At 41.9% G+C, this 19415-nt stretch overlaps 3 protein-coding genes across 3 annotated transcripts in view; 1 reads left to right on the forward strand and 2 right to left on the reverse strand.

The window, feature by feature from the left end:
- LOC117377603 (protocadherin alpha-C2-like) overlaps positions 1-19415 on the reverse strand; it is a 159887-nt gene that overhangs the window by 50988 nt on the left and 89484 nt on the right. The gene's annotated exons all lie outside the window — the stretch shown is intronic.
- si:ch73-233f7.1 (uncharacterized protein LOC100537710 homolog) overlaps positions 1-19415 on the reverse strand; it is a 112390-nt gene that overhangs the window by 24586 nt on the left and 68389 nt on the right. The gene's annotated exons all lie outside the window — the stretch shown is intronic.
- On the forward strand, positions 8207-15280 carry fgf18a (fibroblast growth factor 18a). The gene is made up of 5 exons (XM_033974502.2): positions 8207-9555; positions 12484-12523; positions 13298-13478; positions 14657-14763; positions 14871-15280. Exons 1-5 carry the CDS (start codon positions 9524-9526, stop codon positions 15141-15143), a joined length of 633 nt encoding a protein of 210 aa, XP_033830393.1. The 5' UTR covers positions 8207-9523; the 3' UTR covers positions 15144-15280.

Raw genomic sequence — 19415 nt, forward strand, 5'->3', positions numbered from 1 at the left:
TAGGTGTGTGTGTGTTTACATGGACGTGCGATTTGTAATTGGGAATCTGGGAATATTAAAAGATGCTTTCTTATTGCATAACTGCATCCCTCTTATCTGTGCTCTCTGTCCTGTGCCTGTTAGTCATAGATCACGCCTTTAGGGGCTTCTCGCTCCTCAGCCTGTTCTCCATCTCTGCAGAGTATACATTCTGTTGGGAAACTCATTTGGATAAGTGATGTGGCCACTTCGATCCAAGCCTAAATCACTTTGTTTGTGTGCCTAAAATATGCTGATAGCACGAGCTTTATGTGTGTGTTCATGCATAATGTACGCAATCTATTTTATTGTTTGTGTGTGGTGGATGTGTGCTCACATCTGTGCAGTGTGACTACTCTTGAAACTGAATCAAAGTGATCTGCTTTCAATAAGAGTCACAATCAGCAAAGTGGCAGCGAGAGATGACATCACTGCAGCTGGGTCCCCAGCTGGAGCACAGAGTGACTGTGGACAAGTGTGTAACCCAGTCAAAGGCTGCTGTACCCACAGTTTATTTGGAATATGCATATTTCATGTGATTCGTAAATGCTGAGGCGTAGCAGGCCATGCCAGCGCAGAACCTTTTTTCTTTCAAATGTTTATGAAACTTATATCTGGATGTGTGCATGGTGACTGAGAACATGAGAGATTTCCAACCTCAGTCGTGCCCACCGGGCTCTGCACACTCTGTGCCTTGTTGCTATTGGAGCAGACATTGCTACAGTGAAAAAAATAGCTGGAATTTCATCTGTCATTGATTAAGCCGATTAACGCTGGTGTCTGATGTCTTTTACACTGACTCCACAGACCGACATGCAGCTGCAATCACAAATAGCTACCAAAACTACCTTACAGTAAAGGACACACCATGGACAGGCATCAAGATCCACAGTTTAAGTGTGTGTCGATGTGTTTGTGTTGGGTGTGAATGGGTTTTCACACACTCAGTCATGCAAGCCGGAAAATACTGATCATAAACTTCCAACCAGCAACTGACAACCCCACAGAGAGCCAACAATCGCTCAAACAAAACACTGGTAGATGCACAAGCCTTTGACATAGTTTACGCCGGCTATATATAAGCCTCACTCTGAAAGATTGACAAACAAAGACAGCTTTTATTCAGACACACACCAAACACTGAAAACACACAGCTACCGGGAAAACAGCAACCAGCCTTCACTGACATGTCTGATGTCGTCACTCTGGTATTTACCAGCTCACCACTGTCATTATAAGCCAACATCATATTCCTGAGTGCACTGCCAGTTTCACTGACTGAATGCAACAAATGAGCTAAATATTAGTTGTAACACTAATCATAGTAGTGATTTAGTCACATGTTGTGGCTGTTTAAATGAAAACCATGAGTTCATTTTTGTGATGGAGCATAATGCCTCTGTTGGAATGTTTTGGTGGCAACAAGCCTTTGAACCTCAATTTAGTTACTTTGAAAATAGCAGTACCTGGACATTGTGTAATATGCATGATGAAATCCTCTCTATAGTTCACAGAACTGAGTGCAGATACAGTTGAAGAGATGGATATGATATCAAGCTCTTAAATCTTCATCAAGCCAACTGTATTCCCATTGTTTCTTGAAAGGCCTTCCAAATGCTCACTGTCACTAAAGTGGATAGAGTGAGCCTTTTGGAGATAGAACAGCGCTTGTAAGGACAGCCCACTGGCAAAGGATACCGGAGCCAACATTTAAACCCCCGGGACCACAGCAGTGATGAGGGACAACTACCAGAGACACTCAGTAACTCACATGGTGAGGGCCACAAATGAGAGCTATATAAAACATGAAGACATGCACCAAGATACCTGAGCTCCCAAAGCCAATTTGAAATTCACAGGCCTTTGCCAAGTACCTGCACATATAAGTAATCCCACCTGCGGCGCTCACGGACACAAAAGTCCATTCTTGTTATCATAAATCCTTTCTTATCTGCTTGTTTCCTCTCGTCTTTTCTTCTGTCTGTCCTTCATCGTTTATCAAATTCTTCAGATCCGTCACATTCCAGACATTCATCAGCCAGAAGTTCACAGTTCAGTCCTGCAAGTGAGAGTCTAGATTTCTGATTTCATTTAGTCTTTTTTTTTTAAATACTCGACTTCCATAAAAGTTCCATTCAGGCTTTTGAAATACTACATTTTTGCATTGTCGTTTAACATTTTATAACCTAAAATGATGCATATGTATATAAAAAAAAAAGTAAAATAATGTTATGTAAAGAACATATTGCACTACAAGCTTGACAAACTTTTCAAAATGCCAATAAAACATTATTTGTTTTCTTCACACACTGATTCTGTAGCTGCCTATCTGCGCCAATGTCCCCTTTGATTAGCACAAATCACTGTTACTCCAATGCAACATTCACACACACAAGGCAGATTGAGGCCCTTGCCCAAGGACACAACGGCAGTGCTGGAAAAGATCAGTCTAAGATTCTATGACCTGCCACAGCTTAACAAAGTTTAAAAAAAATCCAGCCTTGATTACAATGTATAGAATACAGCTCAAGAAGGTCCTGCACCTTCTTCTCTATCGCTGGTGGTGAGTCCAAATGTAGCTAAAAACAGAAGTAGCTATAGGGTTCAAGCTTATTATTTGCAATCACAAGAGATTATTTAGGATGGCAATTAGAACACAGAGTCTGGTGAAAGCGCTGACCATTCGAGAAAGACAAAGCAGGCACTACACGAAACAGAGCAATTTGGAATTGTGAAGAAGGCAGCCTCAACATGCAGGATTATTCAACTGCAAATAAAACCAAAAGAGTCAGGCATCTTTTGATAGAGGAATGTCATATATATATATATATATATATATATATTATATATATATTATATATATATATATATATATATATATATATATATATATATATATATATATATATATATATATATATATATATATATATATATATATATATATATAAACGTCCTGTAAATATGTGTTTACAATAACTCCAACAAACATCAGGTTAGCTGTTGTCAAAACTGAAATGACAAGGTTTGAGTGAGTGGCAGCTGGGAGTGGATGAGCTTAGACCCACAGAAAGTGACAGAAAGCAACAGTGAATGTGATCAGGGGAAAGAGCGTGAGAGATGGAGGAAGAATGAGAGGAAAACGGAGAGTAAAACAACAGGCCAAGTGGAGAGAGAAGGAGAGGCAGAGTGCTTTTCACTCCAGCGGGACAAAAGGTTACAGCATGACGGGGGTAGGTGTCAGGTGATGTGTGACAAGTCCAAATTAAAGATGACATAATGGTGGGGGCCCGGATGGGGTCTGAATGAAGCGGAGGGTGGGGGCAGGCCATGGCAACCGAGTCGAGTTAGGCCATGCTGGGCTGGGACGGGCAGCAGGGGGCTACCCTGCAGGCGCCTCCATATGGAACTCGTTAGCTTAGCGATTGCTAATGAAATGCAGGCTGACGTCAGGCAGACACCCACCCATTGTTTGGCTGTTTAATTTGTTATAATATTTGTCTAAAGAATTTAGATTTTGTTGAGAAAAAGAAAGTATACTTCATTAACAGATAGTAGGCAACAGGTATTAAAAAGTGTCTAAAAAAGGAATACCAAAACAGAGGAAGACAATAACATAAGGCAAAACAGAGACTCCAGCTGCAGCGTATGAGATTTAGTGACCGAAGACTAGCATGGGCGTATGCTTTGAAAGGAGACCTACAGTGAAGAGACCAGGAGTATGTGTTAATTGCATATGGAAGTTTTTAGCAGAAACAAACACATTACTCATAACAATTAGTTTTAAAATGCCAGTGTGGCTTCTCCTGGTCTTATAAGAGGCTCCTGCTGCCAAACATTTTTACTCATTGTTGTTTACACCATTTCTGTGACTTACAATATTTCACTCAGTCATTTCTGCAGGTCATTGCAAGCAGGAGGGCGCTGGAAGCCAGGGGAGAGCAAAGGCCAAAGGATGTAAACCACACAACAAATGGCCAAATAAGACAAAAGGCCCCTGCGGCTCTTTAAAATCTTCAATGTGAATGAAAACATGAGGAGATGAATAGACACACTTGTACAATGGAAAGTCGGCTCACTGAGCCTTTCCTCTTACTGTGACATGTCAATTTGAAGGCGCTTTATTGGCATGAGTAATGATGGGAAGAGTTGCCAGGGTAATTACATAGTACATTAAAGGCTTTCATAAACATTACAGTTCCTCCTTTGCCTGGTGGCGAGGCCAAAGGTGCAGGAAGAGGGAAAAACAAATGAGGGAAATGGACAGTGAGAGAGTAAGAGAGAGAGAGAGAGTGTGTGTGTGAGAGAGAGAGAGAGAGAGAGAGAGAGAGAGAGTGAAAGAGAGAGAGAGAGAGAGAGACAGAGGAAGAGGAAGAGAAAGAAATGGTCCGAGGCAGTGAACTTAAGGGGCGGGGGACAGAAAAGATGACAGGTTACCATGGATTCCATTGCTGAACATATGAACATTACAAAAATCTTAGCCATGCTGCCAGATCAACATCCAACGAAAACCACAGCTGCAAATCACATCACTGTAGTCCAGAGAAAAATTGCAAATATTCAGCTGTGAACCAACACCTTGTTGACACAGTCTTTGAACACTCATACGCATTCACACTAGAGCCGCAAACCACACACAACTTTCAGCTGCATTCAGTCTGTCACTGCGGGTCATGACACTCACTCAACCAAACACACAACCACAAGTACCATAATTAAACAAACATCCAGTAGGCACTGAGCACTGCAAATGGAAGCACAAGTCCATTGGTCAAAAGCAATTAGCAAGTACATACAGGGCAGAGTACGGACCAGGGTCTGCCAATCACATGCTGAAAGACTGACATAGGACCTGATGTACCACTCTTTTAACAAGTAACGAGAGCTGCCAAAAAGGATTCCCCTTTTCTGTATTACAATTTCATGAGGAGAAAAAGTGAAACAGACATACGAAAATTCTGTCCGACATTTTACATCAAAACTGAATGGCTCATTGTCTGCTGCTTGTATTTAAGCATTATTATACAGAGTATTTCCTATTGTAAACAGCCGCACCATCTAGTGTGGTTTAATTTACTTATTTCATGAAACAGCCAATGCCAGTTTTTCCTGAACATTACAAGAAAAAGGAGTAAATCCTTCACACTGAGGATGGTTGGTGGCTGGCTTAAAAATTAAGACTGCAGCTGCAATAGATTTAATGATACAGTAAGGAGTAAGCATCCATTACCACTGCATTATGTAGCTAAGACACCACCAACATTGTTGCTAATAAATACAATATTTAGCTCTTCTGTTCATCTGGCGTTCACAATCTCAAATGTTCCACTGCAAATTAATTCCTGCTTTGACTTTGCTGCAGCTGTCAATACTCTCATCTCCCAGATACAGACAAGTGGCAAACAGGTCCCATTTCAAAGTCTGCTTTCCCAACACATTCTTCCACTTTGCACAGGCCTCTTGTCATCAAAGTGCCCTTATTACGTGTCTCATACATTTACACATTGGGGAACCGTTAAAAGTTGGCCCATGATTAATAGAGCAAAGATATCTATCTCAGAATACAATGTAAGCCTGACATCTCAACATCTGAAGTGAGCTTTAGGGCTCATGTCTGCAGGTATTAATCAAACCACAAGCCAGCTTCTCCAACATACACACATCCAAACACATTCAGCACATGCTTTATATACAAACTAATTGGAGCCAATCCACAGCACTTGACACATGTGAAAAGTCCACATCTCCAGTGTGTCACTGAGATGATGGATTGCATTTGTAGTGTTCAAAGTGTCTCACACTTCAGAGTGCACAGCAGGAGGACAATATTGCTTGTCTGCCAACGTGTGTCTGAATCCAAGCTCAGGCGTATCTAAACTTGACTCTTGAAGACACACATGCGTGCACGCACACAAACACACACACACAGAACCTGGCCTAACGGCTGCAGCCTAATGGTCGAAACTGTGAGAGTTTTCTTTTAGGTTCCAATTCAGTCATCCATAGCAGCAGAGTCCGGCACACTAGGGCTTTCCTCCACAGTGACCTTGAGGTCAGGCCAGAATGCCCTCAAATAATGAGAGTGGTGTTTGGGGATTTGTTGGACTGTGATAGAGAAAGGGCAAGCACATGCAGTGCACCTTGGGTCTTTGTCTAGGCGCTGGCGATATTGACAAGGACTGATCGATGTTAATTGCCAGACAGAATGGCCATATTGACGGCACTGCCTGGGTGAAGAAGGGCCAGAGCATAAGAAAGCAGAAAAGCTCCCAAATCCCACTGTACACCAACTCGGTCTGCTCCAGACAAGCACACACCTCCTATTCAGTTTAATGACAGTGACAAGCACAAAGGCAGAGCGACTATCAATGCAAGTCCACTGAGAAAAAGAAAGCATACAAACAAAACATGTCTTCTCGATATTAACTAATTGGTTCACACTGGTGCATTAAAAATCTACTGTGAACTGTGACATGCTGTTGCAGAATAGGAGGACATACATGTGCGCACATGGGGATGTGCATGTGTGAATGTGAGTGTTTGAGAGGATCAATAGGCAGAATCCGCAGAGGCAAAGGCAAAGGTAATCAATAGACAGCTGTCAACAGAAGAAGGGACAGAGTGAGAAGATAAAAAACAGCTGGCAAGATTAAAGAGGCAGATACGAGGATGGGCAATGAAAAAGAGAAGAGTGCTGTGACAAGCAAAAAGAGGCCTTGTTATTTCCAAATGGTCACTTCAATCATTACAAACATTTTGTAACAAATATAAAGTTTTTGCTTTCTGCATGTTTAATTTTGTAACAAATGATTAAATTCCACTACATAATATTGCAATATAAACCATAGTGATGTAAGTGCAATAAGTTCAGTACGGTGGCAGTGTGAACTTTAGACATGTGATGCTCTGCAGAAATGGGTTACTAAGGGTAATAACACATTGTGTCTGTTTTGTAATGAATTTTCAGAATTATTTTACAGTAACTTTATTTAAACAAGTTCTGAGTAAACTGAAGAGAGAGATTATAGATTATGGTTCTTGTCAGTAGCACTCTACTGTACACGAAAGCTGAATTGGTCTTTTGTTTTTACTCATCCACCACATTGTACCAAGATGTGGTCTAGTCCCCATTTTGAACCCCTCCATCTGGGTTTAAGACAAGCAGACAGGCCCATTCCTCATCACAAAATGCGGTTCAAATCCCTCTCCACAACATTTACACTCTTGTCCCTTGCAGCAGTGCGGTGAGCAGTGAAGGTCTGCGCTTGCAGGTGCAAAGGCTGACAGAGCCAGTAGTTGGAAAGAAGGCCAAAGGCTTGTCTATGGAGCATGACTGGAAAGGCATTCAACCACAATACCCTTCCCAGGCGGCTCAGTCTGTGTGAGAGTGTTCGCAATCCCAGCCCGCTGTCTGTGAGTGTGTGCCATTTGAAATTACAATGAAAAGAAAAGCCTGACCATCCAAGGTAACGGTCCCTCCCACCTCTATCCATCCAAAGTGTTACTCTTTATTGTTCTTCTTAGCACCCATCTTTCTGTGCATCTGTGTGGAAAGGTATGGCAAGGCTGTTTTTTTGGCTTGGCAAACTGTCTGCAGTTGTGCGGTACTGAAAAAAAGTTTGGGGGGAGCAGAGTGTTTCTGCCGAAGAAAATCCCTGAGAAATGTTCATTTTGGATCCCGATCTGTGCATACACTGTCTCTCCCACTCCCCACTGACTCTCATTCTCTGTTCAGTGTTTGCCTCTTTAGATGTTTAAAAGTTATGAAATGCAGAGTCCTACATTGACAGGAGCTAAAACAGATATAGGTCCAGCAGCCCCACATGGTGACCTCTGATTATATGTGCATTTGACTGGGCAGGTGTCAGGGTGTTTCCATTCACATGTTCCGTGTTACTTAAGTGTTTTTGTAATTACAAAAACAGATTTAATTGATAATCTGTTATGATTAGTTTTATTTGTATCCTCTCTTTTTCAAATATTGAAAGCACAACTAAATGCATAATATTTAGCAAAAGTTTAGTCGGCATACACAGTGACTGACTAATCCCATTTTGATCCAATAAGTGTGCGCGTGCGTGCGTGTCAAAGGCAGAGCGAGGAGAGTGAGTTGTGGGAGGGGGCGCAAAGGGAGGGAGGATTGATCCGCGTCTGTTAAAATCTTGTTCTGTTTTTTCTTGGAGTGAGGTCTGTGCCTGCCGACGCACCTCTTCTACGCAACCCCCTACAAGAGGAGCTTTTAGAGGAAGGAAAACGTGGAATAGTTGGAAAGACGAACACATCTGGACAATACAGTAATTTGGATAAAAGGTGCATCTCCAGCTTTCATTGCGGATTTATTTTCAGGACAGGAAGCTTTAGTACCACGGAGCGTCCTGTGAGTGCTTTCAAGTTAACAGTTAATAGCGCGCAAAACTTTAACATTTTGCAACTTTAATTCTCCTGATTTTAGTATTTTTTGCTGACACACTACGACCTTACAGAAGGAAACTATACATTGGAGAACATATAAGTAAATTAGAAGATCGGTTTTCATTTTCCCCTTCAAACATTTCGGAGGTGATGTCATCGTGCTGTTTTTTGGCTGTTTTTGTGTCGAGAGGGCGCGAGGAGGAACGCTGCAGCCGGGCGCAAACCATCGGCTGAGGCGAGTGGGGGAAGTCCGGAAAATCAGGTGCAAAGTGCGGCTGTCATTTCCTCGCGGTGTCGCGGGTGGCTGAGTCCGCCACCCAGTCACAGCTGTTCCCATCCTCTTCAGCCACCCCTCCCTCGTATCCTGGGCTTTCTCTGCCCTTTATTCTCCCCTCCCATTCTTTTTGAGAACGCTGGAGCTGGACCGCTGCGGGACCAACAAGTCTCCTCTGCCCCACTGTAGGTGTCACCTGACGAACAGAACCGTAGAGTCAGCGTGGAGACGCAGTCATGACCGGGGATCCCGCGCCTTCAGAGCCCCCGTCTTGTGCTCATCGGATCGTTCAAAAGTCAGCTTTGATACCACATCTTGCATCAACCGAGTTGTATGTGGACTAAAGTTTCTTATTATTTTGAGACACTACTTGCAGCCACTAACATTGGAACATTGGATTACGCACAAGTTTACGCACGGACTTTACCTGCTTACAGGTTTGAAAATCATTCTGAGAGATCAGCTGGAGCTGGTTACATGTAAAACGTGAGCGCGCTTTCACCTGTTCCTTTCCAACTCGGGAACGCGCAGTGTTTAAAAGCCATAACCTTCCCCCTTTGCTCCCCCTCCCACCCGTCTCCCCTGCTCTGCCCTGGACAGCTGTTAAAGGTTGCCGGTCGGTCACGGTGGCACGCGTTCACCCCAGCCAGCCTTAAACAGGATCACGTCTTAGGATCACGCCGGTTGAACCGGGTCACGTTGCCGCCGATGCTCAGTGACTCTTTGACTTTGCGGATTCCAGACACAGACCGTCGGACTGGCTCAAGCCGAGCGAGGAGACTCTCTGTGGGCCAAAGTCCATAGTGGAGGGGGGAAGCAATGTGGCCCCTTCTTTCCATGCTGACCGTCTTGTAAGTTACTGTTACTGTTACATTGTAGTGAAATGATTTCACAGGTGTGTTTGGTTTCAAATTGATTTAATAAATAGATGATGGCAAAGCTGCATCATCTAAAGATTACATCACTGCCCAACAGTCCCATAGAAAACATGCAATGAAAGGCCTTGCTTGATTGGCTGACAGTTCAGGGTCACTAGGTCAGAGTTGGGGCTGTGTAAGTCATAAAATCTGCCATAAACATCTCCATCACAATCCTCATGCTTCAGTGGGACGGTGCTTACAGAGAATTGCTTTCCATCTGCCAAAATGCTTCTCTTTCCAATAGAAAATATTTTTGTGTCAAAATAGCAGTGAGTTTAAAGTGGGATGGGAAAATGATAAAGTTCCAAGTGCAAATGTGAGGGAGGAGCATCCAGTTCAAGGAGGGGGTGACTTTACCCATCTGAGGTGTGCCTTGTTAAAAGCCAAGCGATTTATTTTTCTTTCTTTGTCTCTGCTGTACTTCTCCCAGATGGCAGTCATCTCTAGATAGTTCTCATTCCTTACACAATCTGGACAGGGTGTGTGCTGCCGCTGTTGCTGCTGGTGTCTGTCTCACTTTCTCTCCACTTACCCTCCTAACTGCCTGCATCTGTCTTCCTGTCTTGCCTATTCCTCATTTTTTCCATGGGTACAAGTAAAGATAAAGAGTATGTATTAATAACTGATGAATGATGCTTCTCCTGGTTCAGTTCAGGATGGAGCATTTGCTATAGCTCTTTCAGCCAAACATCTCTGATAGTTGCGGGACGAGTGTGGTCCTGGTGTCACAGCAGCCTGTTCCTGGTGTTGTTGTGAAGCCGCAGCTTCTTGTCGAGGCTCACCGCGGCTCAACCAAAGGCCCACATGATCCCAGCCTCACGCCCACTGGCCTAACCACTGCTTCTCTACATGTGTCTCCGTGCACAAGCCCACTGCTGTTCTGTCGGTGTACCACGCTAACCGCCACTACACACAGCCCAAACACAGCCAGCCCCTGGCTAGAGCCCAGTGCTCAGCTCTAAAGGCCTGCAGTTTAACCACAGCCTCAAGCTGGATCTGCTGGGACGCAGGTTTATGATGTCAGACTTGTGCTTGTTTTGGCAAACATCCAAAGTGCACCAGGTTTTCTTCTATAGCTTCTTCAGCCTATACTCTCACTTTGCCCCTTTCTCATCCCTCCCCCTCCCGGCCCAGTCCTGTCTCCCTCTCCCCTCTCCCCCTCTACTCTAACTGGCATAATATGGAGTGTCTGTGGTTTTTGTGGGAGCAGGGAATCCAATGCAGAGGCACTTTTCCTGCAGTGTCCTCGACGTTAGTACAGCCGTGGTGTTTGAACAGCTGAGAGTTCTCATAATGCTAGGCGTTCCGATTTTTTGGGCTGTGCAGGCAAAATTGAGCATCAGAATACTAGCAATGCCCACAGTATGCCTGCATGTATTAGAGCTATGAGAACCAAAAAGTATCAATAGGAGAAAGGAAACTTGAAAAACTAGAAGTCTGTGTGTCAAGCTATAGCAGCGTGTGTTATGATGTGCATGAGTTAAACCCTTTCCTCTTTCTTACCATTATTTATCTTTTTGTCTACTTCTCACGCCAGACCACACTCTGTGGTTACACTACTGTCTCTCATTTAGCCACTTTATTTCTCCTTGCTGAGATGAAGGCTGTTTGCTTTTGACCTCTCTTTGCCAGTGCCTGATCTGGTTTCAGTCTCTCCTCTCTGCAGTGTTTACACCACCTTGCTCCGTCCTGTCTTCAGCCTCTCCCTTTGTGTACCTCTTGCTCGTCGACTCGCTGTCCTCCCTATCTCTCTCTCTCAGCAGAGCATATGCCTTAGCTTTAGGCCAGCTGTCAGCTGCCTGCTCCTGTACGCACACATCTGCACATCTGTGTGCGTGCCCATGACAGTGTGGAGGAGTCACCCCACCAACTCCAAACACACGAGAGATTGGAGCAGGGGGAGAAAAGAGCAGAAGAGAGAGAAGAAGAGATAAGCTAGAGAGGACAACAAGTCGGAGGAAGAGTAGAAGAGGCATGCAGAGTGATAGCCAGATGAGGTGGGGAAAGACAGTTTCGCAGAAATGCTTTACAGCCCACACACTTTGTCCTGAACTTGATTAAGTGCTCAGCCACTAATTCATAGCAGTTCAAGGACTGCCAAAGTTGATTTTGCACAACACATATCACTCCCTTGCTAGGGTTGTAAATATTGGGATACCTCCAAGGTCAATGTCTTAGTTTTAATAATGTAGTCCAAAATATGAGTGAGAAAAGTAACTCTTAACACAAAAAGGTCATTTAAGGTCATAAAGATTTGTAATTAACCATAATATAGTTGCAGTATACAGTACGTCTCTCGATAAGAACCTGCATACTTGGCCTGCACACCTCTTCCATCAGTCAATTCCACCACAAATTATTTTTCCACATATTTGGTAGCTTATGTTTTCACTTATTCATACCATCTCCAAATGTGACCACAGTGCACTGCTCCCAAAGCCACATCATACACAGTGCAATGTGCACCTGTGGCCCAGTGGAGCCAAACAGGTTTCTCAGATCTCCAAACCAAAACATGTTCTAGTTGTCCTGGTATGTTTGCCCGTATACCATCGTCCAAGCAGGTCATTTGGAGGCCAGATTTTAGTGAAAGTCACAGATGGGTCAGAACACGGGTCTGAGCAGAAGAATGGTAGCGTTAATCTAAACAGCGCATTGGGTGTTGTCTGTCTGCTGGCTCTATGGATGTGGAGGTGCTGTGCCAGCTGCACACCCAGCAGTGACTAATAAGCAAAAGGGATGTTGGACTGAAAGAACATCTGAGAAGAAAGACTTGGACATGACTATGTTACAAATGACTCTTCCAGCATCCAATTTTGCTTACATATTTCTGAAGCCATATGTTTCTACTTTTTCCAGATGTATCCAGATGTTGCTGGTGATGTGCAATCCTTTACAGGTGAGAGTCAAAGAGCGTACAGTAAAAAGACAAGCTGTACAGTTGTCATACACACTCAGGGTATAAGTAAATTTATTAGGTTACTTTTGAGAAAATGGGCTGTGCAAAAAGTTGTATTATGTATTCTGCAATGTATGCTTGTTATTGCAACAAGTTAAAATAGTGGAATTTTGTCAGGCTTATAAAAACATGTCCCCAATTTGTTATATGTCATTTGTTTGTTCATCATCTAGTTACATTAGGAATATTGATCTTGTCTTTTAACGTTTTCCTCCTTCCTTATTTATATTTGGTTTATATTTTTGAAAAAGATACAGGATAATAAACTGTTCAAATCATTGTACTTTTATTTTAGCTATATATAAATATACAAATTGCATACTGTATTCTAGAGCAGCAACTTACAATTGATTTTGCTAATCTAGTGATTATGCTTTTCATCAATTAGTGGTTAGCGGTTTAGATTAGTAGAAGTCTCATACATGAGCCTAAAAGTTGATCAAGTTGATCAAGGTAATGCTTAAGTGATGGACATCCTGAGTGACTATATTACAGACAAAAACATTATATTTACATGTGTTTTGTGACCCTGAGATGTACTTACAGCTCTGTTTGAGCCATAAAACCTAGGTATATGATGTGTTATGCAGTATAAAGAATTATTCAATGACGAAATTATTTATCAATTATTTAACCATTTGATTAGTTGTCATTAATCAACAAATTTGTTTTAGTCCAACCATATTCATGTGCGCTTTTCTAATCTATTTCTAGCAAGTCCTTGGTGTGGATGGAGTGAACTTCAGCGTGCATGTAGAGAACCAGACACAGGTGCGAGACACCATGAGTCGCAAACATCACCGAGTCTACCAGCTCTACAGCCGCACCAGTGGCAAACATGTGCAAGTGATTGGCCGCAGAATCAGCGCCCGCGGAGAGGATGGGGACAAATATGGTAAGACACAAACACACACACATCAACTGAACCAACGGGAAAACTATCCCTCCAAAATAAACCAAGTCATTTTAGCCAGTGTCTCATGGCGGAGACTACAAAGACTTGAGGGGTGAACAAGTGCATGCATGAATGGATACAGAATGCAACTGTGCAGGAACATAGACAAAGGCCCACATAGACTGGCCTCGCAGGCTTTGAGAAAGGGGCAGTGGAGCTTGTCTTCAGAGCACAAAGACCTCATCGACAAGCTGCTGACTCAATGATTCAGAAGAGATCTGAAGGAGGAGACGGAGAATAGAGGAAGAGAAAAGGTATAGCAAAATGTGTGAGTTCAAGGGAGAAGGCTGTGGCAGGCAGAGTGTTAGAAACTCATCTCCATCATTGATCCCCACATTGATTACTCATTCCGCCTGTTGTCTCATGTGGATTTAAAACAGCAAGCTTCCTCTTCCTCCCTCCTTGCATCACCTCACACTGCTCTGTCCATCCCCCACTGCATTCGCCACAGTGCCTTTAACCCTTAACAAACACGTATCATACAGTAATATATAATAGGCCAACAAACCCTGCGTGAATACAATTAATAGTTATGATCCATGTCTGGTAACACCAGCACTCACTTGCCATAAGCATATAGTGATTAAACAAGGGAGATGTGAGGAGTTGGAGAAGAAGATGAACGGCAGTATTGATTTATTTGACCCCTTTGTGAAAAAGGTCACATAGAAGCCATTTTCAGGAGTTATTTTTAAACAGATTCAGAACAGCCCTGTGGATGTCCTACAAAGACGTGTAGATGTGGTTTAGTGTGCAAGAAAGAAAAATCCTTTATGAGAACACAGTGACACTGGCCCTACGTTTTTATATGAATGCCAGAAAAACTGAATAACTGACCAATTTTGCAAAATGCATGTAAACCAGGGAACTACGAGACGCTTTATATATATATATATATATATATATATATATATATATATATATATATATATATATACACACACACACACACACACACACACACACACACACACACACTGTATTGTGTTTAACTGAAATTAAATAGCTCATTTAGTATGACATGAATAGTGACTAATGTGAATTAAATAATACAGAATACAAATACATATGCTTGTGGCTCTAATGTTTTACTTCCCCTCTGTATGTCCCTTCACAAGCCCAGCTTGTAGTGGAGGCCGACACCTTTGGTAGCCAGGTGAGAATCCGAGGCAAAGAAACAAATTTCTACCTGTGTATGAACCGACGAGGGAAGTTGGTGGGAAAGGTAAGCCTGATGCTGAGATGTGGACAATGTATTTACTTTCAATATTTAAACCAGCAAACAACTGAGCAGTCCCTTTGCATCTTTCTTTCTGTGTGTTGCTCTTTTAGAAGGCCAGTAATCGTAGTGCTGACTGCGTCTTTGTGGAAAAGGTGCTTGAAAACCACTACACTGCTCTGATGTCAGCACGCTACACTGGTTGGTACGTTGGCTTCACAAAACGGGGCCGTCCACGCCGTGGAAATCTCACACTTCCCAACCAGCAGGAGGTGCACTTCATGAAGCGGTTCCCCCCAGGGGAGCAGCCTGACCTGACCACTCCGTTCCGCTTCACCACCATCAGCAAACGAAGTAAGAGAGTCCGCGCTACAGGGCCTCGCTAGCAGCAGGACTCGAGCACCCCAAAGATGTGCTCATCTCTTTTGCAGAGGCCTCCCTTTGCTGGGACAAACATTGACTACAATTGAATCATACGGGGTATAGCTTCACACCTATTATTTTGCCACTACAACCGCTGAATGTTATATATATATATATATATATATATATATATATATATATATATATATATATATATATATATATATATATGACATTTCCAGTTTGACATCTCATACTGATTCAAAGGACCTATCTCCGAGTACATACAATCTGGTTGAGCAGATGCACCACGCTACCCAAACCTTCGGATCTCAACCGTCTGAACTGTTCTGAAGCGATGGGAGAGAGACCAAAATGGAATTTCTAATGAACCATGACTGAACAGAAGGTGTTCGCTGATAATGCAAAAAAGGGGGCCTGAAGGATATGACATTATCCCCTTGTAATGGACTATTGACATGTGACGCACTTATTTGTCTCACTGCTTACTTAGTGAGGTTGCTGTGTGGATGAAAATTGATGAATGAGGAAATAATGGTGGTGTTTCTGAATAAATGTTTGTAATAGATGATGTGTGTGTTTACACCAGGAACTACAAGTGAAGCTGGATGTAAAGGGACTTTGGGAAAGGGACCAAAAACAGTCACTGCAGGGACTGAAGCTAAAAGAACTGGAATGTATAAACCCAAACTGTACCAAAAATGAACAGCGCCACTCAAACCAAATAAGACTAGCAACCAAAGACAACAGGTGACGACTCCTCCTCCTCACCTGACCCCCGAGGACCCACAGCGACGGTGAGGAGAGTGCCTTCTCTATGAGCATCGCTATAGAAATGACTCAAGGGACGATGCTCCCATACGAAACTATGGATACAGAGTGCTGCTACCAAGACATTCAGCGGAACAAACCAAAGTGTCATGTATACACACAGGACAAAGAAAACTTAAGGGAACAATTTATGAAAAAATTATATATTATATATATGTATATGAAAGAAGACAGGAACCCTAATTAAGCAAACTTACTACGATGGTTACTGTAATTATAAAATTATTTCTTTTATTTATTTCAGCTCTGTGTGCAGCAGTCTCTCTCGACTCAGTAAACGTTACAGAAACATTACCACCTTGTGTCTTTTCCACTTTTTAATCACCTTTTTTGTCATAATGAATAATAATGTGAATAATAATACACATAAAAATGCATTAATATCAAGACGCTGCCACCTGACCAGTGTATGTAAGGAATAAACGGATAGAAGGAAGAGTGCTACATGTGGCCACAAGAAAAAACACAGAAGGCTCCAACAATTATTATTTTTAGCATATACCAAAAAAAAAAACACAAGCAGACTGCAATTAAGACATTTTGCAGACTAAAAGTGCTATCTCAGGTTTAAGAAAATAGAGGCAGGAAAGGCAAACACAGATATGGCTCAAAACTATGCAATATGGCCATGTTCTTTATGTCCATTTCTTTGAACATTATTAGGGCTTTAATATGTTATCTGCAGCAATATAATTCAAAGCTTACAAAAATATGCATCTAGAAAAAGTGGATACTACGCTACAGTCATGACATTTTAATATAGAATATGAGCATTGGAGCAAAACCAACTTAATTTCCACAGCAAGAAGTTATGTGACCTTTATTACTGCTTTTTTAAACAGTGTTATTTCAAATTGAGCCAACTAGACACATGAAGGCCAAAACCAAACAGATTCTGCAGTCAGTGTCCATTATTCTTGCCAGGACTCCTTGAATCTAATCTTGTATATTAAATTCCTTAAAAAAAAAACACTAATATAAGATGATCCAGACTTATCCAAAACCTTTGAAATATTTGAACTTGAAACTGGAAATGTGTATGTGTACCGGAGATTGCTGAACTATCATACATTTTAGCCCTTGGTCCTTCTCTTCCTTCCCATGCCTAGCAGGAGGTCACTAAAGAGATGTCGCTGCCAAATGACCCAATCACACGAGCCGACACAAACAGCTGACTCAGGAGGAAAAAAGGCTGGACCGGAGGATTCCTGTTCCACGGCAGCAAAAATCAGCACGGGAGGGGGTTGGTGCAAGGAGGAGACAGAGGGGTCACGGGGAGCAGGGGCGTGTGCGCTGGAGAAGACCGTTAGGGGATGGCAGTGGCGGGGTGAGCCGTTCAGTTCTGGAACGTGGTCCAGTTCCACTCTGGAATGATGGAAATATTGTGCGTAGCCAAACCCAAGAGTGGAAGGTGTATGGTAATCATGTCGGGGAAGGAATGCCAAATATGTGCGTGAGAACGGAGCTGTGACCTGAGAGCTGCAGGAATTATGGGCCAAAATCCCACAGACCCAAAGGAAGAACACACACCCATATCCAACACATGCACACATCATATACTAATGGAGCTCCACCAAGCTCAAATCCATCCCACAAAACTTATTCCCAGAATTTGAAATATCCTACTCTAAAGAAACTAAACCCAACAATGTAGCAAATCAATTCCCTCAGCAGACAGACCCCCTCCTCCTCAAAAAGAAACACACTTTTAATACAAGAACCAGATAGATATTGCAGAGTACAGACCAATCATATTATTAAGTTGTAGCAATAAAACGTTTTTGTATGTAGTGCACACAAGCCCTGTGGATCTAGTGATAATAAACAGTATTTAATTTAATGTAACAGGTTGCTGGCACTCTGTGGAGCACTGAAATTCATAGCCAAAACCTACCAGTAAACAGTGAACGATAGATGAGTTCATTGCTCCACCTTGTGGCCATCATATTTCAGTTGGAACAACTAACTACCAAAGACAAGGAAAGAGTAGTGTATGGTTTCAGTGCTTTATAAACAGATAGTAATTACAATTGGGTTTCAGATAACATCATAGCATTTCATAGGACAATTATATTTAACTGTGATTGTCATACTGCAGTAAAGAAATAAAAATTTTGAAAGTACTCTTCACAAAAGTGAATTTTGTGTTTTGTGTATTTTTAGGGTCTGCACATTATGATTATGAACTACACGTGGTATCGCCAACAAGTCAAAAATAAAATAAAAATTAAGTAATGATGCAATCTTTTGCTATATTTGCAATTTCAATATTGTAATACCTGCATGTTTATCATAACTTGTATATCAGATTAATCTTTCTTATCACAGAATCAGCAGATCACAGGTTTAGTCATATCACAAAGACTTGCACCTGGAGGGTTGGAGCGAGTTGTCACACTCACATTCGTTTTAAAACTCCTTTTATAAAAACAAACATTACCCAATTTGTTTCATTAAGTCCACTAAACAATAAAGGAACCTTTCTAGAGTAAACATTAGAGCATTATAATGACTAAAACTACTTTTTGATTTAATGATCAGGCCCTAAACAGCAGCCAAAACTTCAGACGCACCTGTCACATTATACAAGTACTCTACGCTATATGTTAGAGAAAAATATTTATGTTGAACCTTGAACTGAGTATACAACCAAATCATCATCATTTTTAAAATTGATAAAGCTATGGCTTATGAGGCAGGATGCCACAGCCTTTCGACAGTTTGAGTACTGGAATAAATATATCTGTGTACTAAATAAATCTGTCATTATACAGCTTTGACCAACTCATCAAGTTGCTTAGAAAAAGAACATTTAATTCTGTCAGTTGGATAAATGTTTTGGATTGAATACATTCCACACCTCATCCAAGAGGCTTCTTCAGGATACTGGTGAGTTACTGGCTAATATCTGTCTGATGGGAGAAGTCAAGAACACTGAAACTAACACCTCTAGTTGTTAAACACCATACACGCCAACACAGTATTGAGTATGCTATTAGTGTCCATCGTCAATTCCATTGATCATCAATCAGGTTCAACATTTGTGGATCTTCCTTTTGGATATTTCTTATCTTAGCAGTACCAAGCAGGTTTTAGAACAGGGGTGGGCAAACTTTTTGACACATGGGCCACAATGGGTTCTAAAATTCGACACAGGGCCAGGCCAGGATATATATATATATATATATATATGTATATTACATTAGAGATTTGGCCTGTAACATGTAGCAAAGCATGAATATGTAAGGCTCATTGTACAAATTGTTTTCCAAATGCATTCATAAAATTAATAATTTATTTATTTCAGTTAAATAAACACAGCAGAAAAACTCACATTCAGTTTTATCAAGTGCCAAAAGATCAACAACTTATTGAAAAGGTAAATTGAACAAGGTTTACCCTTACCTATTTTAATATAATTTGGTGACGTTCCATGGGCCAGA

The sequence above is a fragment of the Periophthalmus magnuspinnatus genome, chromosome 10 (assembly GCF_009829125.3).
Source record: "Periophthalmus magnuspinnatus isolate fPerMag1 chromosome 10, fPerMag1.2.pri, whole genome shotgun sequence".
Taxonomy (NCBI): domain Eukaryota; kingdom Metazoa; phylum Chordata; class Actinopteri; order Gobiiformes; family Gobiidae; genus Periophthalmus; species Periophthalmus magnuspinnatus.

Bases quoted from the DNA above. Each gene is read 5' to 3' on its own strand.
- fgf18a (XM_033974502.2), top strand. From the start codon at position 9,524: ATGTGGCCCCTTCTTTCCATGCTGACCGTCTT. The intron at 9,556-12,483 runs GTAAGTTACTGT...TACTTTTTCCAG, and splicing joins CTTTCCATGCTGACCGTCTT to ATGTATCCAGATGTTGCTGG. The intron at 13,479-14,656 runs GTAAGACACAAA...TCCCTTCACAAG, and splicing joins AGAGGATGGGGACAAATATG to CCCAGCTTGTAGTGGAGGCC.